This window comes from Anthonomus grandis, chromosome 4, assembly GCF_022605725.1.
Source record: "Anthonomus grandis grandis chromosome 4, icAntGran1.3, whole genome shotgun sequence".
Taxonomy (NCBI): Eukaryota; Metazoa; Arthropoda; class Insecta; order Coleoptera; family Curculionidae; genus Anthonomus; species Anthonomus grandis.
The window spans coordinates 17,897,984-17,924,951 of record NC_065549.1 but is presented as its reverse complement, the minus strand read 5'-3'; the positions used below and the strand labels follow the sequence as shown (position 1 = coordinate 17,924,951).

Below are 26,968 nucleotides of genomic sequence, written 5' to 3'. Positions count from 1 at the left end.
GATATACGAATTTTGAGTACGTAGCCCTGTATAAAAATAAATAAAATATATTTTTTTAAAACTAGATATATTCAATTTCTTTCCCTGACATATTTTAATATACATTATATTTATATAATTATACATTATATGTATATACTTAGCGGTATACAAAATTAAAATCACATTGGTAGAAGTCAGCGTTCATATAAATTTCACTTTCAACTGCAATTGATGAAATAGTTATTGTATCTATAACAATATCATATTAAATGACCAATATGCTTAGGATTGAAGCTTTGGTATAAATTTGATATATTTGGAATTGCATTAAATATAATTTCGAAATGGCGACTGATTTTCTATATTAATATACTCAATCCATATAAAGGTATGGTTTAAAATTACTCTTAATAAAAATTGTGTGCAGCTACACTGTAAAGATTTATGAGAGCATCTCTGCACTGTAATACCATTAAATATGTTATTATTTAATTCGGATATATCACTTAATTCTTTATGAATTCTAGGGGAATATAATGAGTTAGTTTTAATTCTTGGTTTTGAACGTTTTAACACTGTTTTTTAATACCCAATAATATAATCATATATCTTATAATAGTTTTTTTTTGAAATCATACTGAAAATACCCATTGCTAAGATATGCAGGACCTGGGCCTGTAGGTCTTTTGTCAAATATTTCCAAATAGAATTTTGCTGATTAACTGCAGTATTTGTATAGAGAAATCTTAAATATTTGGTAAGCCTATAACTTTCAAACACTGCAAAATAATTGCAATATCTCCCTCGGTGATTTTTTTGAATTTTTTTTTCCTGCGACAATTGAAAAGTTTTCGTTTTAATATACTTTTCCGTTGTCATTATTTAGTTATCAACTGTAATTTATAATTTCAGCTCCTATTCTCGAAACCATTTTGAGAGAGTATATTTGGCTATGCCGACTTTTTTTGGAAGGTAGTAAAACGGACAATTTTCAATACATAAACCTTATATAATTGAAATCAAATATTGGCATGTGGTACACCAAATTTTTAAAATTTTGTATAGAACCTAAAAATCTAATGATCTATTGGACCAATAGTCGAATTCGGATAATTCCCGAAAAAAATATGCAAAGCTATTTCTAATCGCTTCTAATTTGAGCAAGGAATATCTCCCAAAACCCGAAAAATTAATTTTATTAGATTATTTCAAATAGTATTGCGCAATTTTAAATGCACAGAACTAGTTCTGTATATTTTCTGCGTTACCAGCACTAGTTTTCTTTATTTTATAACCTTCCAAATCCAAATAAAAAGTAGGGTTATGTTTATGTTGTTGTTTTGAATTTATTTTGTTTGAAACATTTCTTGCTCAAGACTAGATTTGCGTTTTTTTTTCGGGAAATTCCGGAATTTGACTTTTGAGCGTACCATATATATATATATATAATGTATAAATACATAAACAGTGCTTTTCTTTAATGTCCCCTCCTCTTTATTTTTTGAACGGATTAATTCAAAATATTGAAACTTGAGGTAATGGAATTGATGAATGACTAATATATTTTAAAGCAAAATTGACACATGAAAATTTCAAAATGGCTGCTGGACGCCATATTGGAAAAAAAATTAAATGGAAAGGGTGGTCTTGTAGCACATCATTTTGAAGCTCCTGACGAGTATTTTATAACCCTAGATTATAAATTCAATATCTTTACCTACTACAAAATGGTGGTACATTTAATAATTACCTGAATACATAAACATTTAACTTGATATATAGAATAAATACATTGAGTTAATTGAGAAGATGCTGAAAATTGCTGCCTTGAACTTCTTGACACATGAATAGTCTGTACGAAATTTCACACCGCACATTTTCAAATAAACTAATATCGATATTTCTACAAATATTCGTTATTGTCTGTCGTAAATCCAATACTGATGTAGGTTCAGTTTCGTACACTTTTTGCTTTAAATCAATACTCAACCCTGTCACTGCTTTAATTAGCTCGTATTAACCCTCAGAATTCACCGCTTGATATTATTGCAAGGGATAGTCCGCTAGCTTTTAAATGCGGATAAAAGTGTTGTTTTACCTTTCAATCATTAGGCTGTGTTTAGTCTGGAAGCGTAGGTTTCTCAGATGGTTCCTCTCTTTTCTAATGCATACCTATTAGAGTCCTTCCACTCTCCTCTGCCTGTAATATACATCACGAAAACACGAAATCACGAAACCGTTATCTTATAATCTACTGTTGCAGGTCATATTGTCAATCGCCATCAGCAGGCGAAGATATTTCTGTCCGACCTGTGACTAAATTTCAGCTCAATGCTTAGGCATGCAAAGAGGTCGCTTTTGTAGCTAATATACTTATACATAGAAAAATGTTTCAAATTGCACAATTTCTAATATCTGGATTTTTGAACAAAAAAGAAAAAAACTGTAACTTCAGATTTTTTAAAATAATTTGTTTAAATACTTACAATACTTTGAATTTCGGTAGATAAGCGGTAAAGACCTCTGGAAGAATCTTCTTTAATCTGGGGGCACTGTATATATATCTAAAATTAAAGCAAATATAGTAAAAACATGTTGATAACATAAACAAGAAATGCAACAATAACGTTTATTTGCACTTTAATTAATTTAGGTATATTTATATTTAAAATTGTAAAATCCAATTAAAATCTCTAATGATAAAATCAAAAGAAATTAATTTGTTGTACTGCATATTTTCTGTATTTTCAAACTAAAGTATATATTTTTCATAATAATAACACATGATATAACCAGTGGGCTCATAAGGGTATAATGTAACAGTTATTGTAAAAAATCGATTTGAATTTCAAATAATATTTAAATTTAAATTACAGGGAAATGTTGATATATATAGTTTTTAACAATGCATATAATTAAAATAAAAAATAAATGAAAAAATATGTCAAATGGTCGTTTTTGTCTTATGCTTAGAAAATTGAGATTTGGACAGACTAGATGCTATGCCATTGACAAGCGGCTTTGACCAGGATTTATTCTAAATATAAATTAGACTGATGTGTCGATATTGTAGTTTCTACTTTCTGCAGGGGTTACAAGAGTACCTAATGCAAAATATTTTTTATCCATTTTTAAAAAACCTTGCTTCACAGTTTTAGATGAAGGGATAAAGAAAAAAATACAAACAACTCAAGAGTTTCATAGTGGGCCAGAAAATTAAATAAAGCAAATTATAAAGTTAATAAATTTAATAAAGAAAAAATAAAATGGAAAAGAAATGTATAAAAAATGCATAGGTGTCTTTCAGTCCAAGGTTGACCCAATTTCAAATTAATAAAAGATATTTAATTCATTTTATTGCAATTGTAACTGCAATTGTAATTGTTTTTAGATGATGCCAGAAAGTTGGCAATGCCTCATTCAGTTTTTAAGCAAAGTTCACTGCTTAGACAGATTGACTTCGAATTTATGTCAAAGCTTGGCTGCGACTTATCGACGTTGTGGATATAATTGACTGAATAATTTCTTATTTAGTAATGTTATTTAAAAAAAATGGTATTAATCAGAATACGTGAATATATCAATAAGCTTAGATTTAAGTTTTTAACATAAATTGGTTTAGATTATTAGTAGGTCTGGTAAGATTATTTTCTTATGAAAACTGTAGACAAAACCATATCCGAAAACCAACTCAATATTACTAAGCTCTCTAATTACGCCATTATTACTGCCATTTGAAACGTGTGGTTTATTAGATTTAGGATCTTAAATTTTAAATTTTTAAATATTAAATCCCTTTAGCTTTAAGCTGTACCCTTATTATGCACGAAATAATCCCAGTAAGTCTCTAAGCATAAATTCCCTGAAGATTCTTGTCCGTTAACAGGCTCGCAGGAAATTGTTAGATGTCGCATTTCGATGTAGTATTAATTATCTCTCTTAAACGGTTGGACATAGTTTGGATTCTAGAGCCAATCAATAAATTACGGGAACTTTAGAGAAGTATATTCAGTCGATGAGAAATTATTATCTAGCAAATTAACAGGTAAATTTGACCGGAAATTAAGCAGTAAAATATGGAAATAATTTTGCTTTATGTATCCAGAAAGGAAATCTTATAGAAGGGAATATATCTATACTGATCTAGTATCCCAGTTCCGATTTTGAATTCCAGAATTCGAGTTTTCTTTTCTCTTTTTATTGTATATTAAAAACTTTAAATTTGGGATTACTTGATTTTCTCTATGGATGCAGTCAGTCAGTATTGTTGATAATTTCTTGATAAATGGCATTATTGCCGAATAATAACTAATAGAAGACTTCTAATAATTATGAGAACAGCTTAACGAAAAATTATGGATTACAAAAGTATTGACGGTAGGATTACCGAATACAGCACACAACACTCTGAAAAGCAACAAGGGCATCTCGCAAAAGGTCTTCCAAAAGAGTTAATACTATAGTACTTTAGAGGGCAATCTTTCAAAAGGATATTGAACTCAACAGGTCTCAATAAACTTGATGCTAAGAGAATGGGAAATACACTAAAAATAATGTACAATATTCAAACTAATTTGCATATATATATTCCTGGCAGTAAAATAATACAATATATTTGTCAAACAAAATACAAAACCACAGATAAAATAAAAGCATAAGATAACAAAATAATAACTTATTTGAATCGTTAGGAAATATTCTAACCAGTCAGAATACTCATTTAAAATCCATTAGTTTCATATCGTTTATCCCTTAATAGGCACTAAAAAATTTAAGGAACTGATGAAAGACCATTGGATATATAGTAGGTAAATAAACCGAGACGGTATTACATAACCCATAAATTAGTATCCAATCATTGCATCTTTTAATGACTCAAATACGACTTGCATATATCCCTCACCACAGCGGCAAGAAGCTGAATGTAGATAGAAGTAGATGAAGCCCAAATGGAATGTGGCACTCCTGTAAGCGCTTATATGTAGTTTCGTATCTTTTATCCCTTAGAAGGCACTAACTTAAAAAACTAAAAGATCGATATACAGTAGACAAACCAACCGAGACAGTATTCAATTAACTATCATACTCAGCTGGACATGTACCTACATACTTAAGTCAGTAAAGCTTTGGGCTTATAAAATGTTACTATAATACGTATGTTGACTATTGTGGTTATTATTGTAAGGCCAGAGATGTGGAATACATCAGGTTTCTGCAATATGCCCAGATCTTTTTAAGGCTCTTAAAAGACTATGCGCTAAAGGTTAGATGCTACTGCAATAATACATAAATTGCAGAGCTAGGTACAAATTAAATACATATCTATAGATGTAGATATGCTTTTAGGAGCATCTTTAATTTTCACTTAAAATTTTTTTAACTTGATGTATTTCTGAATGATAACGTCAATTATTTTGTTTATTCCGTACTTTTTTTTGTCCTTAAATGTTGTAGATTGATGAAACTATTGAGTCGCCATAATTCCAATTTCTTTGATTCTTTTAAGAATGTTTTTCGTTACAAGATAATACGTATTTGTTACAAGAGAATCCCCCCTGTTGATCGTCGAATTAGGGTGATTTTGAGGCTCTTAGAACAATATAATTTATGGACAAATATACTTCTAATTTTATAAATCCTGCATGTGTAAGACGACTATACTGCTAGCCTCCTAGCTTAGTCTTAAAGTGTCATATCCACATAATGAACCAGATGAAAAAATGTTTTACGGTATATTCTACGCACATCAAATATTTTGCCATTAGATGGTGTCAAATAAGACTATGATGAATTTTAAGGTTATCACCTCTTATGTCAATCCAACCATTCTTAACTAAGGTGATATTATTGGATGTACTATGAAGAGAGTGATGAAGAGAGATTACATCTATGGGAGAGAAAAGCATCTCATAGATGATATATAATATATGACGCTAGCTAAAATTATCTTGATAACGCATCGTTGAACTATTGGTTTTACTATCGAAATGTATTTATAATTTAGTTGCCTTTATATAAGCGAACTAATGATATTATAATGTTTACTGGCCACCCAACCAGCAACATATTATCTGTTTTCACATCGGAGCTTACACTGAATTGAAAGGTAATAATCAAATATTACACAATAAATAATAATTAAAAGCCATTGAAATGTAAATGTTCGTAATTCTCTTGACAAAAGAGTGCGACCTTTTGTCTTTCATGCATACGAAATAATAAGATAATTAAGACACAAACGAGGATGGAAAAGTTGAAAAGTCTGGGTAAGCACCGTACGAACTACCAGTATTTCATTTCATTAGCTCGAAAATAACCAGATTTGAAACTTTTCGAAATAGAGAAAACGTACACCTCGGTTCTGAAAATTACGCATTGTTTCAACATTATATTTAATATATATCCGTCTTTTGTCATTGTAATAAAGTTTGATGTTATAGAATAGCGATTTTTTATGACTGGGATATATATTTTTTAACGTGACATATGATCGATAAGGCAAGGGAAACATTTTAAAAAGTTTAGGAAATGTCGTTATTTTCTAACTCGTTTCGAAGTAGTGAAAGTACATATCTACACGAGGGAAATATACTGAGATAATTTGGTTATCGGCTTTTTTCATCCCTTTTTTCTTAAAATTTTGCCGAATTCTTCATGAAATATTTATTTTATTAAACTTTCGCGTTGGGTGGGCATCTTGAATATGTCTCAATTTCCTTAACTGAAATCCAATGCTACTAAGTACTAATCCCTTTCAATATTTTGATGAAATATTTTGAAAGTCGATGCGAAATTTCATATTTAATTGTAAATATGAGGACAGTAAATTGATGATACTTTGTTGTTTGGCTACATTGGCCACAAAACTCGCTTTGGCATTTCCTTGTCCCTTTAAATGTCCTAATTTCATGCAAATATCGGGTATCCAATTAAAGAAGTTTACACAAAAACAAAAGATACAGATCGAAAATTCATCATAGTCTTATTTGATACCATCTAATGGCAAAATATTTGATGTGCGTAGAATATACCGTAAAATTCTTTTTCCATCCAGTCCATCCAAATTATGTGGATATGACACGTGTACTCGTATTTTCATCCAGGACAAAAATATATTTAATTCTTTTCATCCTCTTCGTAGAGACCATAGTAGAACTAATAGCTCAATTTAAGAAAAAGGTCGCAAAGACACGCTGAGCTTTTTAAGTTAAAGCCAAAAAATTTTCTAAAGTTCAAATTTCGCCCACGTCAAGCGTATACGAGAACTTCAGAATATAAATGACTTCCCGACAAGACGTCCAAGAAAATTAATCATTTATAGCCCCCCCATATCACCAGGAAAAAGTTAAGAATATCAATAAAAATCATAAAAATCACAAAGCGCCAGAAAGATGTTATAAGGAAACGAGTGCTGAAGAACCTTCGAGACTACCAGTTAAAGAAGGTAGGCAAGTCATCATTCTACTATATGCATTTTAGTTTCGGTAGAGCAGAAAAATAGATTTTCTGCTTAGAAAATCTATTATATATATCTAATAATGTTGTATTTTAATACGAAAGAAGGAAGCTTTCTGCATCTTCGGAGCTTTAAGCCTAATTGCTTCTTTTCTATGTGATATCCGTCCAAAACCAAAATGCTTTTTCTATAGAAACAATAAGGAATAAAAACAATATGTGAATATTTAACACCCCACTGAACTGTTAGTCAAGAATATCGTAGAAGATAAAATGATATTATATTATACCCTAATGAATAATGTTAAATTCTTTTGTGAATTCATTCTTTGAAACTCAACAGCTAATTTGTCCTTAAAGGTGTTCAAACCCAGATTGCGCATCACGAAAAGATAGAAAGGATATCAGAGTAGAAAAGGTAATAGGATAAATTATTTCTTATCTCTTTTTATGGCAGTACTTAATAAACTAATCTGGCAAATATAAGCGATCACTCTGTTAGCAGTTCTACCAACGAAAAGCTAGGGGAGCTACCTAAAATTTCTGAAGCAGTATTCTTTCCCAGCTATTTCTTGATACTTAAGATAGAAGAGTCAGCAACAAATCCCTATTGCACTTACTTGGATCAACTCGTATGCACAGATCTTAAAGACTTTTCTTGGTGGTAACCACGTATACAACCCTTATTATTTAGCTACTATCAGTGACATATTTATATTTGTATTTAACAAATAAAGGCTCTTTATATAATCTATTGTTAATATAGTTTAACGGAGTCTTAATAACATATTTCTTCATAAGATGTAGGTATGCGGCATTTCCTCAAGAACAAATTTAAATTACAGATTAAATTAGAGAGGCTAAGTGATTTAAAAGTATGCAAAGTTTTTTTTAAGGAAATGAAGCAGCAAGTAACGAGGCAAAATGCTACAGAAAACTTTAAGTAAACTTACAAAGTTTGGAATTGAACCAAGTTGCGAAAGACGCCGGTTTCGATGTGGTAAAACTTGTCCAAGTTTATCATGTTTCTGAAAAAAGAAATAAAATAAATATTTCAATGACAAATGAATAAATAATTTGAAGGCAACTTCATTTTATTAAGGGCGATATAAACTGGTAGTAAACAATACACTTAACAAGGGTTAGGTTTCCATATAGTTTTCGAGAGCTTCTAGTATTACATTAAAAAAATAGACCGATCATTAATCATTTTAAAAGCCATAATACTGCTGATAGATGTCAATAAGACCAATTGATTAAATATGTTTACAAAAAGAGTAAAAATAACATTGTCAAAGAATACTTACAATTCATGAAGAGTTTCTGCATATTTTATCAAAGAATCGCTTTTAAGTACTTCTAAGCCAGCATCCTGGATCGATCTGAAAAAATAATAAGAAACTAAACCAGCGGGATCGCATAGGATTATTAAAAACGAAAAAGACATTAAAAGAAAATAATAAAAAAAGATTTAAATTGGAGCTTTCAAGATGTTTATTTTGAAAATGGGAAGGACATAGAATATAAAATAGGATGATTTTTATTAAATACGGTGTGTTACAAAAATGTGCTACTGCAGGGGTGTAAAATTAACGTTTTTTAAAGACAAAAGCTTATATATATGTCTTTCCTAAACCGTCATAAGAACGAGATAACCATTTAAAGATGGCGCTGGTTAATTGATTTTTTGTTCATAATTCTTAAAATAACCGTCACAAAATCATGAAATTTGGCAAACGGCAAAAGAATTTCTTTAGGCATAATCCTCATAAAAATAAATTTTTAAATTGTTAGTGGTGTAAAGTGTAGTCGGGCACATGTGCGTATTTTATGCCACAACATTTTTGTTATTTAAGAATTAAAACAGAAAGGCTTAAACTTAATTCATAAAATGTTTACTAAAAAAAAGTAGTTTTTCAAGAAGTCGCTTAAATCTGCTGTTTTCTAGCAAAGAGGGTTTGAAGAAAATTTGTCATACGTATGAAATTTGAGTCGGAGGGATTTGTTATTTGACACGTGTCATGTTGTAATAAGTGAATTGTCAGAAAACATCAGAAAATGTATGTTTATTTGTATGAAACAGTATGTTTGAATTCAAAAGAAGCTGCGTGTCCGAAGACCAAAGCTGGATGATGATAAGTTAGAAGAACGTGTGTTTTAGTGTATTGAAGAAGAATCTGGTATTAATACTAGATAAATTGCTTTAGCAAAAGAAACAAATTACATAAAAATCTAGCAAATTTTAAAGGTATATCAGTTTCATCGTTATCATTACCAAAGTTTTCAAGGTTTGCTTCCTGTGGATTATACTCCAAGAATAGCATTTGGCAATTAGGTATTGCAGAAGTGGGTAGATAATCAAAACTTTCCATTACCATTCCATTATATTGTTCACAGAACAGAATATTTAATAACTTAAGTCACTGTCAAAAAAATCTCTTGATATTTGTGCATGCCCGTAGTTCTCTACTTGGAAATAGTTGAAAATTTTAAATTTAAAAAGAAATCATCATCGTTTTCCAAGTAGAATCCAAATATACAATTATTACATGCATCAGCCTAATCCATTAACAAAAAAAAAACAAATTTGGACTTCATGTCAACCAAACCAGAAATATGGATAACATTTATGGAATATCCATATGTTCCAACTTTCATTAATATCACTTTTTCGTACACCAAGCAATTAAAAAGTCAGGTATTATTGTATTGTGTATAATATTGCAAGATTTTCTTGTACTATCTCTCTAATAGTTTTAAGGCTTTAACTTAGTACCTACCCGCTTTAGTAGAATCTAATAATCTAGTAGAAGCTGTTTAGAAATTATTCCCAAATAAAATTATTTTAAGAAGGGCAATAATAATAATTAAATATGATAAAATAATAATAAAAATAAAAATATCGTATGCATTAGTAGTCTTTGACCTACTATAATACAAAACCTGCAAGCAGAAATGGAGTGATAAATTAATTGGATAAGTATATCCAATTAAGTTTGTTATATACGTTATTTCATTTTTTAATCATTCAAAGAAGTTTAAATTATTTTCCATTATATTTAGATAGGTTAATTGTTTTTTTATTACGTTATCGTTTTCAACTAATTGAAGTTAAATTTCTATTTCTTACTTGCAGCAGGTACATACAGCCATTTCTTACTCCCTCGAGGCTGAAATTGTTTGCCATTTCTCTAAGGTAAATTGAAGTCATATTTTTATTTTTTATCACTAGTTAAATATGAAATAATGAAATTTCTTCCAGGTTATTGAAGTAATCGGCGCTTCTAGTAATTTCGTTCTAGAAATTTAATTTCATATTTCTATTTTTAGAGGCGGTTGTATGCATTAAAGTAATTTATTATTCTTTCCTACCACTTGTATTGTATACACAATGTATTCGCTATTTCCTACAAGCAATGAGTAACTTATATTTCTATTTATTGCAACTGATTAGAACCATTAGAACCATTTATTACTCGGTCCTATCCATAGTAATTTTCCATTTTATTCAGGTAGTTTTACGTTGTAGTTTCTCTTTTCAGCCGTTGAAATCATAATTTCCATTTCTTACAAATAATGGAAGTAGTTTCTTATTCTTTTTAGCCAGTTGAAGTAAAATTTATATTTATTATAAGTACAGTCGAAGCATTTCCCATTCCTCCTAGGTAATCGAAATAATATTTCTACATTTTACAGGCAGTTCCGGCAGAATAATTCCTTGCACTGAAGTCTTTTCATGCATTTTAGACATTATTTTAGATCTTTTTTTTTTGTATTCGAATCAACTTTTATGACTTTTACCGTAATTTCTTATATATTCCAGACATGTGCAGTCAATTTTCATTTAATTCTAGCGATTTGAAATCATTTTAAGTTTTTTTTTCTCCTTCGACTTAGCTCCTTCGATAAACCAAACGTCGATCATTTTACCACATTTTTGCTTACTATTCACTTTTATGTAAACCGATTTAATTTTTAATGATACAGTTTAATAGATTGCTGCTTAGAATGGTAGGCCAGACGATGAGGATTCCCATTTGACAGATTAAAGTGAGGTTAACTCAAGGTAATTGTATTTATTTTATAAAATGCATTTTTTTTTCTGTATGTCTAAATTAATTTTTTTTTAAGAAATTACTGAGGCTTAAAAGTTAAGTTTTTACGATTTTTTTCGTGCATAAATGGGTTCTTATAAGGTTTTTTTTTGAAATACTGCAGTCTGTGCATTACATTAAATATTAACTAGCAATGTTAATTGAATTTTCTTAAGTGTTTTTAAAATATCTCAGTCAAACGATATTGTGTTGATATTCGAAAGCTGACACCAACGTTAAAATGTTTCTCTTCAAAGAATTAATTTAATTAAAACAAACGTGATCCAGACCTTCTTCGAACCTAAAATGCAACTTCTTCCTATGAAGGTCAAAAATGAAAGATAATTCTTTCTGAGCCTACAAATTTTATGTACTGAACCATTCTTGCACAGAAATATTGTCAAATGTTGTTATATCGTCAGTGTTTCAAGTGCAATAAATAAAAATATTGAAAACCATGAAACTAAATGGTTATCTTGACGGCAGTTCCGAAACTGCCAGTATGTGCTAAAATCTTTTGAAAATTTGAAAAAAGCGAGGATTCTTCAGAAATTCTCAGCTAGGCGCAGGACTCACTCTTGCTCATACTGTTACGACTTTCGCTGGTAAAGTCATTTAGCCTAAGCCCATACGCCTGGCAAATTTGTTTCTTGGGTGCCGAAACACCTATGTATTAACATGTGATGGATGTATTAACTCATAGAAAGAGCATTACGTTCAAGACAGAACGACAATGCTTCACCGATATTCCACTTGCAGTTGCGTTGAGAAGAGAAATACAACACGAAACATATTTTTACGTAAATCACGTTCAATTTCGATCGGACTCTAGGTAGTCGAGGAAGTGTTTTACTTTGAAACTGACATTTATTAAATATAAACATATTCATGTTAACCTTGCAAGGTTTATACCTACTTAGCTAATGTAACAATACTCTTTAATAAATAAGGAAATGACTGTGGAAATTAGTGTATGGGCTACTGGACTCTCATTGGTTACATACTCTGCAGTAGCATTTGGAACTACTGCTGCATTGAAGCAAAAAATCTTGTAGCATGGCGTTTGGGTCTGTAACGGGCGATCGCTTTTGGTGGCTTTGGCCTTCAGGATCTGCTGTGGGTTCCTGGGACATCCCAGGTAGTTCGCAGTGTACGGCCCTCCACAGTTAAAGCATATGGCTCACTGGCTCGGGGTTTTGTGCATTCGGCAGTTGCGTGACGCTGGCCATACTTTACGCATTTGTGTGCCGCCATGCACCTAGCCTGGGCATGTCCATGCACCTGTGGCACTGGATTCTCCTCAATTTGTTTCGCTGGGTTTCCACCCTGATCTTGATGCCTCTCAGCTCCATGATCGAGAAGATCCATTTCTCGTCCCCCGGGAGCTGGATCAATACTATAGCGGCTTTGGTTGTCTGTTCCTGTTGTAATACCGAGCTTCGCTAGGTCCTCTAGGATGCTCTCGGCTGGCCAGTGCTCGAGCGGTCCTCGGAGGACGATGTACAATCTCCTCTCCTCAGGCAGAGAGAAGGAGTGGAATGACACTTTGTTTTCTTCTAGATGGTTCGGAGCTTTCCTGTAGTCTCCTATTGACTGTAGCTGGATTTTGACGCCGTCGTGCGTGTTGATGTCGTGACCGTGGTTCACTCCTTTAGCTTTTAAGGCAGCAGATTCTTCCTTGTATCTATGCTTCTCCCGGATGATAATTGGGGGTATTTTGGCCTTGGGTGGTGGCGGAACGGGCTCAGGTCTGGGTTCGGGAAGAGTGTTCCTGAACCCAGCCCTTGAAGTGGAGGGAGTCCGGGCGAATTGCTTGGCCGGCTGGAGCTGGGTAATGGCTGGCATCTCTCAGGGTCGGATGTCTTCCTCTTGCTGACGACGGGTTGGAATCCGTCGTCTTCGTCCTGGGAGCCTTCTGACATCTTAGGGCAGGAGCTAGGCTCCTTCGGTGGAGTATTATGTCAGTTCCTCTTGGTTCGATGGCGTGCATCGAAGTATGGCCAGGTCTCTCTTCCGTCTGTGTCGAAGTCGGAGAAATCTCCGTCTTCACACAAGAAGGATAAGTCGTCTTGGGACTTAAGAGCCATATTACTGGCGCGCTCAGCGGGCAGGGAAACACTGATCGTCGCACTGGTACACTCGGTACTGCGTGAAACTGGTTCAGAGAACACTTAGACGTTGCGTGTAGGGGGCTGCACACAACGGAGGACGAACTCTGTATGACGAGGGAGTGTGGGAGCTATGTACCCTTTTAATTTTGTTATTTAGACTTGCGCAAGTTAACCCATTAATTTCCGCACCCAAAACCTTTGTTGACTGGGCGTGTATAATTTACAGTTGAGTAGGGCATTACACATTTTATTATAGGTATATGTGTATCATTGTAGGTGTCATTAAATTAATCAATGGTGGAGGAGCACCTGCGTTTTTATAATAAGTAGGTTTTCAAAATCCCAATTAGCTAATTAACTTATCTCTATGTATATCTCAATGTTCTGCTGATGATAAAATATTGATATTGTTATTTCCTAAGTTTTGCTAGTTATTTAATTGATTATCTTTCTGGAAATTCTTCTTTCTGTAATTGGTCATCCTAAGACCAACTTTTTTTGGTAAAAACTTTAAAGTTTTGCATTTTTTCGATATTTTCACCTACTGCAAGTTTCTAATGCGTCCTTGCAAAATATATTTTAAAATCACTTTGAGACAGGACAAAACTTCTTGCAAATATGTCGTTCTAGACTAAAATCTAATGTTCATAATTTTGATATGATATGCTATTAGCAATAAATATTGGCCTCAATGAGATTTTTGACCAAAGATCATCCGCCATTTTGTAATTTATTATTTATTAGATATAAACCTTATATCTAAAAAAGACATTATTTTAGTCAACCATGACCCAAATTTTATATTCTTTCAATTGTAGTCGAATTCATTTAAAATTAAGTTAAAGGTACAATTTGAATAGATTTAAAAGTGTAAAAGATTCAAGTAAAATAAAGTTGATGATACTTATACTTTTTATCTTTCCATTGTAACTTCAAGAATAATTGTTAACCACCCTTGAAAAAATATTAAAACTAGACTTTTCTCCAGCTGCATAATAAAAATAAGGCAAAACTGCGTTTTATTGCTAAGCTTAAAGGATATTTCATGCTTTTTGAATTTTTCTACAAGACATGGCAAAGCTTAAGAGCCCATCGGTCTAAAAATACAAAGGTTAAAGCAACAAAATAAATCCCTCGTTTACAGATGTTTCTCATGAAAAGCAAATAAAAAGACTCTTTGTTACTGAGGTTTTCATTTTAAAATGAATAAGGAATAATATAGCTAATGTAAAGAAACGGGACAGATGGTATCATTGGTAACTTCCATTTTATCATAGGATTTAAATCGAAAAAAGTTTCAAAATAAAATGGAAAAAAACCCAAGCGCTTAACGAAATGATTGCAATTGACATTGAGAGTAAAATAAAACCTGGAAGCGAATGTCGTGGGAAAAATAAATACATTTTTAGAAGTAGGTTAAGAGGAATCTCAATTAAAATAATTAAAAAAACAAATACTCGTTACGTATGATTTTTTATATAAGGTGAGTAAAAAAAGTACGGGGCCCCCTTAATAATTCGTGAACGGGCTCTTTTATCAAAGCGTGCCAAATAAAAATTATAGATCTCTTTCACATTAGGAAAATAACTTTAAGACTTAACTTAGAGACCAAAGTTACTATTTTTTCCAATTCTACGCAAAATTAAACTCAACTGCATGTAATATATACCGAATTTCAACAGATTTGTCTTTAGAACCGAACCTTAGAAAAAGTTAGAGCGCGCAAAGTTAGTAAAAAGTTAAAATTAAAAAAAAATTAGATGTCGAAAAAATAAATTTAAATCAAGTTCCTCGCGATTGAGTAACTCTAAATCATGTAATAACTTCTCTAGGGTATTTAGATCCTTACCAACTTCTTTAATTGCTGATTAATCTGATGGTAATAACTCCATAATATAATTCTAATACATGATCCATCTTTGAATAAGGTTTAGAAAAAGTTACAAAATTGTAAGTGGTCCCAAAAAAATTCCTCCCCACTTTTTCTAAAATTTACGTGGTGTCTGTCAAATTTTTTTTTTCAATTTCCTTTTTTTCTTCTGATTTTTTAGTTACAATAAATTATGAAGAAAATCTTCTGTTTTTAAAAGAAAACCCAAATGGCATTATGCAATTGCAGATTGGGCATCGAAATGATGTAACATTGCTATGAAATAGTAATACTTTATTTTCTAAACAAACAAAAAAAGCATTTTTCGAGGAAAATCTGATACATTTATGAAACTATGGACCAGGTTTGCACACTTTTGGTAAAGCTGAAGAGTTTCGATGTGACTCGATTTTTTTAATGAACACAACTTAATAATTACTCTTTACCATGAACTTCTTTAAAGATTATAATAGGTTTCTTCTTTAAATTTTTAAGGCTACGAGATTGATGTCCCAGCAAATATTATATTAGTGATAATTTGGCTCAGCAGGTTAGGTTGACTCTACAGTGTTGACTATTATAGACTCAAAGATATTATTTGATGGGCAGCTAAAAGCTGGTAACTAAAAAGCTTTCAAAAACTTTAACTATTTAAAATTCTAAATGCAAAGCAAAAAAAAAGTATCTATTCTTTAAGTATAAATATTAATAACCCTAGAACTAAAAAACTTTTTCTTGCATGCCACCTCATTAACGTGGATTTCTTAATCAAATAAAAAAATACACTTTTATAAAACTTTTCACCACACTCAACAAATGTATACAAGGAGGTGATGAAATTAAGCGAACTGACGTAGCCTATTCTGACTTCGGAAATGCCTTTAATAAGATATGCGTCAATAACCAAGTCAAAGGCAATCTACTAAGGCTACTTGAACAAAGTATCCTCTCAGGTCGCGCGGTCACTTTGTAGTAGAGCATCAAGTACACAATCGAGTACTACAAGGTTCAAAACAAACTTCGCATCTTTTGCACACAATTATAACTACAAAACTAACAAACTTTTATTGCTGTCATCTCAAAAATGCAATTTATTAAATTGTTGTGACAGTCTTACGTATTCACAGCAATAATCATTAAAAAATAACAAAAGAAAAAGATTTTTAAATTGCGAGATCTTATAGAATCCGGTTGTCAACCAATATAAACTTTTTCCTTTTTCCCAATAGCAGCATTACTAGAAGGCACAACTAAAAAATGAGTAACAAGCTTCTAAGAAGAAATTTTCTTATAAATAGGATAATTTATAATTGGAATCGACTCAACAAAGAAACAATGATCTCAACATCAACATTAACTAATTTAAAAATCCTCTGTATCAGGAAATAAGAGTCCGCGCTTTATTGCACTATACAACATTAGGAGATACCGGGTGTGATATACTTATCATAATATAACTAGAGATTTAAATTTTTAAAGAGGTTAATGAATTTTTTCCTGCTAATCAAAAGCGTTTCAGTTACGAGCAAATAATACACAATATGGTTTTACGACTGCTATTAAAGTAGCATATTCGAAATTTATTTATGGCCACTTAAAACCTTACTAAAAGCCATGTAAATGATCTAATTACATATTTATGGTTTATTTTATTTTAAAAAAATACTTTTGCTGTTAGGTTAAGCTCATTCAAGTTTAAATTAATAAAGTCTCAGTCTCATCAATCTAAACACTTGTGGCCATATTTTTTTAATTAAGATGTTTGAATAGCGTTTGATGATATTTAATTACCGATGTACCATATTGTTATTCTGTTTACTATACGCTCCCATCAAAAACATACCACAAGGCATTACAGGATGGGAAAGAACTTTATGATCCAAAAGCACGTTAAGTTTGTTTCTGAGAGCGAAATAGCAAAACCCTCAACGCTCTAAGAGATGGTGAGATTTCCCATCTTGTAATGAGATATATTCATAAAACAGTGCTTTTCATTCTTCAAACCTTTGTCGTATATTATGAAACATTTACGGTACCGTAATTCGTGCTTGCAGAACTTCCTATATTTAAAAAAAAAGGAATAATAGAATTTTCAAATATACCAGCCCATACATAAAACTTCTAGGGATACCGTGTACGTCCTTCGTGAAAAATCCTCTAATTGGTAACAGCCCAGTAACGATGATTGTAGCGGTTCATTAAACCATTTAAGAAGAAACTACACTCATCTAAAAAATACGCATACTAAATAAAATTTAATAGTTACCTCCAGCAATTTTTATTTTGCGGTTTATTTATAAAAGATGTCGCTAAAAAGCGCTGCCAGTTTATTGATAAAATAAATCGCAAAATAGATTATTGGTGGAGAGAACTATACATCAATCGCTCGTTCAGTCATAATTTCGCAAAATTGTAAGCGACGATCATAGTCTTCATTTAGCTGTTACACTAATCGAAATCTTATAAGGAAGGATCTTGTATCTTTTAATATTCATTGGATATTTGTATAAGTCGCGCTCGTGACAATGGCAAATTATCTTATACTTAGCGTACTATCCATCGCAATTTTCCCCAACATTGCTATTTTTGTAGATAGGTTTCGAGCTAAAAGTAGTTTTAACTACTTTTTAGTAATAAGGGATCACTTAACCCCTACTTCTATTTAGAGGATTACATATTTTGCTATCTTTTCTACATCAAAACTGGCCCCTTAAAAAACAAACTTGACGTGTTTTTGGATATTGCCGAAAAGTTCTTGCCCACTCTGTTATGCCTTGCCTACGTTTTTGGTTGGCCACCCTATATATTTAAACAGAGGGATTTGCATTAAAGCAGAGAGCAGATACATTCAATCAATCATCAAATCAATTAATTGGAGATACCATTTTTTTTGAAACTTTAGCATTAATTAAGTATAGCCAAAAATATGTGGCAAAAGTAAATGACCTTTCGGTCTTTTGCTGTGAAAAATGAAAACGAAATTACACGTTAGTATATCGTTTAGTATTTCTTTTGAAAAAAATATTTTCAGTCAGTTAACGCTTGAGACGATTTGATTAATATGCAACAAGTTCGCTGTGCTAATCCGACCTCCAGCGGAAGCAGCAAAAGTTCTTCATATTAATTTGAATTTTATTTGCAAGCCCGTAGCAACTTTTTTAATAATTTTGTAAGTTTTTATAAAATATACAATAATCGAGTTTAATCAAGTTCGTATAGGAAGCGAAAGAGATAGAGAAAAACAAAGATTAAAAACATATGAGTATGATATATGTATGTTTTATGCGATGTTGAGATGCACGTAATCTATAAAAAAATTTTTTTAGTGAATATTAAATTAGATCAATTAGAAATTAAATGATTTTTTGATCAAAAATTCTGCTTTTGATATATAAACCAACAAATAATGTCCATTAATGGAGTTAGTGCCATAAGTTGAAAAAAAAAACCTTTGACGTTACTTGAAATATTAGCACAGGCAGTTTTTTTTTAACTTTTTTAATTATTTTCAAAATATTTATAGTGAATTTTTTTTATTTCCCAGTAATTGAAGTCATTATTACCTCTATTATATTTTTCCTAAGCAGTTCAACTTATTCACTTTAATTCTTGCAAGCAATTGATTTTAATTTTTTGAGGACATGGTTATATGATCTTATGAGTGCAATGTATTTTCTTTTATTCCAATATTCATTAAATATATACTGCGGCCGACAATTTCCAGTAAGTTTTTGTTACATTTTGATACTGGAAATCATTATTTACTTTTATCAAATAATTCAGATTATTCTTTATTTTTTCCAGGCAATTGAAAATGTTAACATTTTGGAATTAAACATGGTTAAGAGCTATAAGTTAGCCTATGAGTGGGGTATTTCTCCTTTTATTCTAATTTTCCAGAAAATAGGCTTTGAACTGCATAAAAATTTAAAAAAACAATATTTTTCCGGCAGCCCTCGAGTTAAAGTCATTATTAGGAAAAAGTAACTCGACTCTCTGTAGCCCGACTTTCAGCAAAAACGCTTTCTTTTTCTCGCTTCTAAATAAAATTCTACGATTTTATGTAAATCTAACAATTTTAATGACTTTTGTACTATAGGATATAGTGGCTTAATATAGGATCAGAAGACTTTGAAATGGAATGATATATTGTCGCTGGGCAGTCAGTTGATAGTTTAGTGCAGTGAAGTTATATGCGTAATATTGGCGCGATATTTAAATTGTACATAAATAAATACGGTAAAAATACATATTTCTAGTAGTCCTGCCAGGAACCGAGGTTACAGGCGAGAACTACGTCAGTGAGCGTAGGAGAATGGATTTTATTTATAATAGCGTATATAAGTATAAGTGCGCATTTCTAAGAATGCATGAAATTACGCATGAAATGAGCACTAATTCTTACTAAATTCATCTAATTCTTTTTCAAGATGCGAGCAATCGGATGAAAGACGCATATGATGTCAATGCCAAAGACCAGAGGTACAAAAACGGTGACTTCGTTTGGCTTCATGACTTTAAGAGGCGGAAGGACCTGTCACAAAAAGCGTTAAACATCTTGGGATGGGCACAATTTTATATTATTATAGAAGCTATGAACGATTTAATTTACAGAATACTAAATCGCTTAGAATTAAGTTTGAATCATTTACTTCAACCGTTTGGATTACGATTGGGTCCTTCTTATGGAAACCACTAATCTTACTTACAGCTGAGCTGCAGCAAATCCAATCAGAATCGGATTTAACATTCTAATTATAGAAAAGTCGATACGACGTGATCTGGTTACCAAAGAAGCGTCACACCAGAACAACCCAACCCAACCTATAAGGACATTTGGGATGCCTTGTATTTTGTAAAGGAGGACATGCTTGCCGAGGATTTGAGAAGCCAGGCAATTCCTAAATTCGCGTAACGACTTGATAACCTGGACTGAAGAATGATTTTCAGCATGAGAGGGTAATGTAAAAGTGGTCTTTAGGTCAACAGTATGTTGTATTATTATACTCCCCAACATCATTCTCTAGAGAAAATCGTTTATTGTTATTTCTACAGGAGGTCCAATTGTAAGAGGGGAACTCAGATTCTCTAGACAGAAAATTTTAATTTGTTATAACAGTCGTTTTAGTCAAATTTTAGTTTGTTATAACATCAATACAGTCGTAGTAATCTGCTTAGGTGGCAGAGCTATCATTACGGCTATTACGGCAAAAGGTGAAATCTAAGCTCGTACAGCACTGTATAAAGATCTTAGAGGAACTGCAGGGTTCTGCTTGTCTGGGTACCTGGTAAGGTAATAGTGGTAATGAGGAAGCACTATCTCTTACTTGAATGGAATCCCGAGATAAACGGTAACACCTGGTATGAGCCAAGCTAAGGCACACATAGCTAGACCCTCTGCTTGTTACATAATTACGCCTAAATAAACGCAAATTTCGACAAACGTAATATTATGGATTACAGATAATATAATTACAAAACAGACAATAATAAAATTAAGAGATAAGAAAATAGCAATTTAGAAAGTAATATTAAAAATCACTTTCGGAGACTTAAAAATAAATAAATGGTTAAAAAAAGGAACGAAAGCCATCGATATTATAGGAATAATAGTATCTCTAAAGGGGAATTTACAGGTAATCCAAAAAGAACAACGGTCGCAAGATAATACAAAGGCGATTCGGATTAGAAGAACTCAAAATGGTAATTGAATAGGTAAAAAGAAAGAATAGGATATTTGAATATTGGAGAAAAATACTGCAAATAGAAAGCGTACTTTAATTTCTTTCATTTTCACTAATTTGATTTTACTAATTTTATGGCTCGGAAGTGGTTTTTGTGACACGCATTTTGCTTAAGACTTTTCAACGTGCATATTCTTACAGAATCTCATAGGAATCAATTACAAGACCTTACTGAACTTGACTTACTATACAAACTGGATCCTGGTAAAGACATCATTCCGTAATAAAAAATTCTATAATGTTTATAATCATATAAAAATACTTATACTTACAAAATACTCAGGCTTTTAGTTAAATTTTGTGGTATATCAACGAAATCTGCTCCTCTACATCTACATTGATGATCTGTAGCACTAACATCTTCACACATGCAGTTGTTGGTCATTTGGTATACGGAGTAACCCAGTTTTCCTCTACAAAGAACCTCAGAGATAAGCAGCCAACAAAGGACATATCTGAAAGGTATTCAAAAAATAATAAATAAACTTTTATTTTTCAAACTAACAATAAGAAAACTTATATTAAACTTGTTAATTATTAATGTGCCAGACCTATTCACAATACATTTTTGACATTCTAATTACAACTTTCAAACTTTGATATAAAGTTGCTGCTTCTTCGAATTTTTCTTATAAACTCGATTTATTTATCTATAGAATTTTTTAAAAAACAAGCTATTAAATTTGCTAGAGTTCTAATTTTTCATTAATAGTTTTAAAATTTTTTTGCTCTGGTTCTCCCAATGTAATTATTTTGTATATTATATTATATGACGATGGGTTTTCAATTTACCTTGACTTATTCGATTTATCCCAATTAGCAGGGATCTGCTTATACTATATTAAGTGAAATTCCTTAGATAAATTAGAAGTATTCAAAATCCAAATATTTAATATTCATATTCAAACACGAAATTGGCATGTGGAGTTGTTATGAAGCAAAGGAGCTTTTTTGACGAACACCTCAAAAGGAATAAAGTAATTAAGATTGGTATGCAAAAATTAGTTAGTGAACACACCCTAATAAGACCAATATATTGATAAAGAACTTACTATACTAAAAAAAACAAATAAAAAGTACAAACTCCACGTCAGAGTCTCATTAAACATATATATAATTTTTAAAATCTTTAAAAAGCTACACGTGTTCCGCATCATCAGAGCCTAAAAGTAAATAAAAAATTGTACAAAAAGAACGCTTATAAAATATGATGACATTTTCACCTAGACACCTACACAGATCATATTACAACTAACAACAAATCTAAAGATAGGTTAGGTTAACAATATTCACCGTAGATAAAAATAAACATGTAAAAAATAAAAACGTAAAATGTCACAAGTGGAGAACGATCCAGTAACCGCGCGCGTTTAACTCATAGGCCAGCAAGTCACACAAGAGGTTGTTATAGATGAGGTGAGGTTCAAAGGTGAAAATGTCATTAACATACACAAGGACGTGGCTTTTCTTAGCTTTAGTAATTTCCATTTCCTTTAACAGGTCCAGTTTTATGCCTTTTGAGCATTTGTTTAAAATACCAGCTCCCTGTGTTAAAGAAAAATCATGTGAGGAGGCCAATAAGTGATTCGCATACGCCGATTTAGTTTCGATAATGTCAGTATCCCTGTACTTGTCTACCAACGCTGTGTTAATTCTGGTGGAAATTTTACACCCCGGTTGCCCTATGTAAATGGCATCACAGTCATCTGATTTTGAACAGAAAACAGCCTTATTTATCACATTAGCGAGTTGTCTTTTTAAATTGTTCGTTGTTTTGAAGGCAAGTGTGAGATTTGAAACTTAAAAAAAAACTTTGCAAGCTGATAAGAAACATTACCATAAACGGATATTGGTCTATAAAGGTGGCTATTTTTATTATTGAAATATTTTAAGTTGTACGTGAGTTCATATTTATCATAAAATTTATAATAAAAGCAATTAATAATATCCAGCGGAAAACCATTATTAAAACCGATATGTTTAATTAAGCTTAACTCAGCAAGAAAAGCTTCTTTAGAAAGTGGGAAGTTGAAAAGGCGATAAATTAAAAGGGGAAAATCTGTAGGAATGTGGGGAGTTCTGAAGAGTTTTGGTTGACATTGTCCGTAGTGGTGGGTTTGCGGTCGATTTCAAATTCATGTTTGTAGGTAATTTTTAAAAGAAAAGGTAACCTTCCATCTTTTTCTTTCTCAATTGTGAACGAAATATTTGCGTGAAGAGAGTTTATAGAAATTAGGAAATCCGCCAATTCTAGATCATTGCCATTCCACACCAAGGGTTACTTCTTTTAAAATTAAAGGGGTGTGATCTTAATGTAATTTAATGATTAATTTTGAGAATGCCCTGTTCTACTTCTATTCTATTTTCTTCTTCTTTTTAATTTTTGACCGTGTGAATTTTCCCAATTGATTTTTGCTATTATAAGTGACGTAATACCCAATAAAATAAGTAACTCACTTGGTATATTATTACGTATTTCGATAGAAAATAATATTCTAAAAACAATGATATGTATTTGCTACTTTTTGTTTTGTTTTATACTTATGCAAAAAATCATTTAAAAAAGATGCCATAAATGCATTGAAAGTTTTAATTTTAAATCAAGTAATCACGGAATAATAGTTTTCATTGCATTTTACGACTTAAATCTTTTACACGCTTATTTAAAGTGTCCAAACCATTAATTTTGGCATTTACTTAATTTTTTTAAATAGCACATTATTAAGAACAACGACTTTTGAAATGCGGTTTCTTTTTTCTAATAATTTGGGATTATATATTTTTTAAACGATTGATAAATAAGCCTATGAGAAGAAATAACTAAGTCACCTAAATAAACGTATTAAATTAATAAAAATAGTATAGAAGGGTTTAATTTCTTGAATAGGAGACTCGTTTTGACTCGTACTTCAATTATTTTTTAATTAACATTGAGATCGTGTCAAGTGCAATTATTATTTGTAGTTTAAATAGATTTGCCGCAGTTTTTTGAAATAATTTTAGTGTTTACTAAGGTAGGTTTTCTTTATATCGTTGTCTAGGGATTGTCTGGGGTTGGATTTTAGCAAGGCACTCAGAGTACTGTTTAATATTATTTAATATAAATGTAAAATAAATTAATAACAAACTGGCATCAGGAAAGAGAAATGTTTGAGAACCTTTGGATTTACACTTCCACGACAAACAAACAAAATCTTACGGCAGTACATTATTTAATCCACGTCTTAAATATAAATAATTAAGGTCACGTCTCGGCCTAAACTAAATGTAATTATAACAATAAACTCTGTCTGAGTTTGTTATATTATTCGTCGTTTAATACGCGATAAACCGTCTTTTATCCCTATTTCTTTAATTACGAAGAAATCCAACGTCTTGCCAAAAATGATTAATATTTGCCTCGTTCACCGTCTGCTACTTAAAGGCCAATACCAAAGTTTACAGAAAATCTTATATTGTATATTATATATTATATTCTGTAAACTTTGCCAATACAATCAACTTAACTCGACTACAAAAAACACAAATACAGGGTGTCCCGAAATTACATCGCGATATTTTACCTTTTTTATTTTATCCTGATCAATATCTGATGCTAACACATAATCAAAAAGTAACCTTTATGATTAGGTGTTTGCTTTGGATATTGCGATTAAATAACATGAGATTTCTTATTAAATTAAATTTGAATTTTCCCCGCCTTAATTTGGTCACGCCTTTCTACCATTTTGATTGGTCCAATTAGTTACGTCAAACTGTCAAGTTAGTTAAAGTAGTTTCCGTTGCCAAGCAAGAGGACGCTAGCAGATTTGTCAAAAGAATTTCGATCAGTTTGGATGCAACCACTTCTCTATATACAGGGTGTCCCGAAATTACATCGCAATATTTTAATGGTAAAATATTTTAATGGTAAAATATTGCGATGTAATTTCGGAACTGGGATGTAATTGCAAACCCCTAGATAAATTACGATTAGCGCTTAACCCTTTGAATTACATCCTTAGGTCTTAGCCCAGACGAATATCTGCGAAATAAAAATTGCCTTGCCAGGGCCAGAAAACAATATACAATATACATTTTTCTCCAGTTTTATGATTCATATCAGTCATTCCAAAATTAAATTCTTGATTTAAAGTCTTCTTTTCTCATATGAATTTCTCTAAGAGTCGAGATAATTTGGAGGACACAATAGAAATTAACCGTGCATCAATATTTAGATTTTAAACTAAATAAAAACTATGGTAGCTTGAGAAGTCTTACTTAATTAACAATTTAGTTAATTTTTTTCTTAACATATAACTATTGAGAGGAACTCCAAAGACTATTGCTCGATCATGCTAATATCATGCGAGCATGCAGCTCTCGCAGTTGTATCATGGATTCTCGAATTCTCGACGTAGGCAATGAAGATATATCAGCTTTTAAAAAATCACCTCGAGCCATGAATAGGGTTCAATGGAGGGTGTGTTATGCGCATTTTGTCTAATTTATAATATACGTGTCGTTTCATTAGTCCAGTGGCGTAACATTACAGAAAATAATAATATTCTTATTATTATTCTCGCTTTCTTTATGCGTTTCGTCTTCAATTGATGTTGTTAATTTAAAATAAGAATAGTTATTTTCTAGGTGTAAAATAAGCTTTTACTATTACCTAATAATTTATATAAGTTTTATTACGATCACACTTCTAGGTACGCTATAGCGTACCTAGCTACGCTATTTATATTAATTACTTCATCGAATAATTGTGAGAGACAGTTTTAAGGTTAACCATATCAACCCCAATATTATCTCATAAGGATGCGAACATACTGGTGAATTTATTATACGTCGAGCAACTTGGGTAAGACAATAGAAGTTAAACTTGCATCCATACTTAGACTATGAACTAGACAAAGCTGTTCCGGTTTTGGAAGTGTTGGTTTATTTAGGCGTTAAGATTTCATAGAAGTTTGAATTATCCCACTTAATTTACGACTAGAAATGTATAGAGAAAAAGGTACGTATATGCAGTTATTCGAATAATATATATTTAACATAAGCTTTACAGAAAATTTCAGATTTAAAAATAAAATCCAGGTTAAATGTAGAAATAAGCCGATTTTATTATAAGAATAGATTAAACCGTAAAACGGCTGTGTGTAATATTCATAAATTGGTAAAAAATTGGTTCATTTATTTATTCATTTAATAATTTTTATAGTTCATTTATTCTAAAATACGTGCTTAGATTAGGTGAGATGCACAGGAGCTAAACCGACTATGAATAAAATTTGTGCAATCGATACATCTTTACCAGATCTTCATGTGCAACTCGCAGGTCAGTCGCACCAGACTCGTTATAGTGAATTATTAATAATTTTTGATTATTTTCATATAATTATTTGCATGTTTAGTTAGTAGAGCTAGAAGCGTCAACGTAGGCATGTCAGAATTCTTCTTGTTTCATAGAATTGTACTTGTAAGCGACTTGTAGTAAAACTGATAAGTTTCTGGCATCTCATAGGTAGACCAAGTATTCTCTAAGTAATATCAATTCAGTAATTCAATGCGCTCTTGAAGTTCGTCCGGAGTATTTACTGCCCCATCATGATACACCAACTCTTTCAAATAGTCCCACGATAAAAAAATCACAAGGCGTTAAAACTGGCGATCGAGATGGCCAAGTCTCTATCTATATATTCGGAAGCTCATTATTTAGATGTTTAT

The 26,968-nt window shown here is 31.5% G+C and overlaps 2 protein-coding genes across 6 annotated transcripts in view; one reads left to right on the top strand and one right to left on the bottom strand.

The window, feature by feature from the left end:
* The window catches only part of LOC126735474 (dual specificity protein phosphatase 23-like), a 162,172-nt gene that overhangs the window by 56,260 nt on the left and 78,944 nt on the right, over positions 1–26,968 (top strand). The gene's annotated exons all lie outside the window — the stretch shown is intronic.
* The window catches only part of LOC126735467 (lutropin-choriogonadotropic hormone receptor-like), a 98,086-nt gene that overhangs the window by 45,233 nt on the left and 25,885 nt on the right, over positions 1–26,968 (bottom strand). For 2 of the 4 annotated variants that reach the window (XM_050439457.1, XM_050439460.1), the window contains exons 2-5: positions 21,529–21,711; positions 8,745–8,819; positions 8,391–8,465; positions 2,469–2,546 (exon numbers count right to left, since the gene is read on the bottom strand). In XM_050439457.1, coding sequence (XP_050295414.1) covers positions 2,469–2,546; positions 8,391–8,465; positions 8,745–8,819; positions 21,529–21,711 — 411 coding nt within the window. Of the gene's footprint in view, positions 1–2,468; positions 2,547–8,390; positions 8,466–8,744; positions 8,820–9,712; positions 9,834–21,528; positions 21,712–22,048; positions 22,208–26,968 lie in introns of those variants that run through there. The other 2 variants (XM_050439458.1, XM_050439459.1) reach the window with 2 other exon arrangements.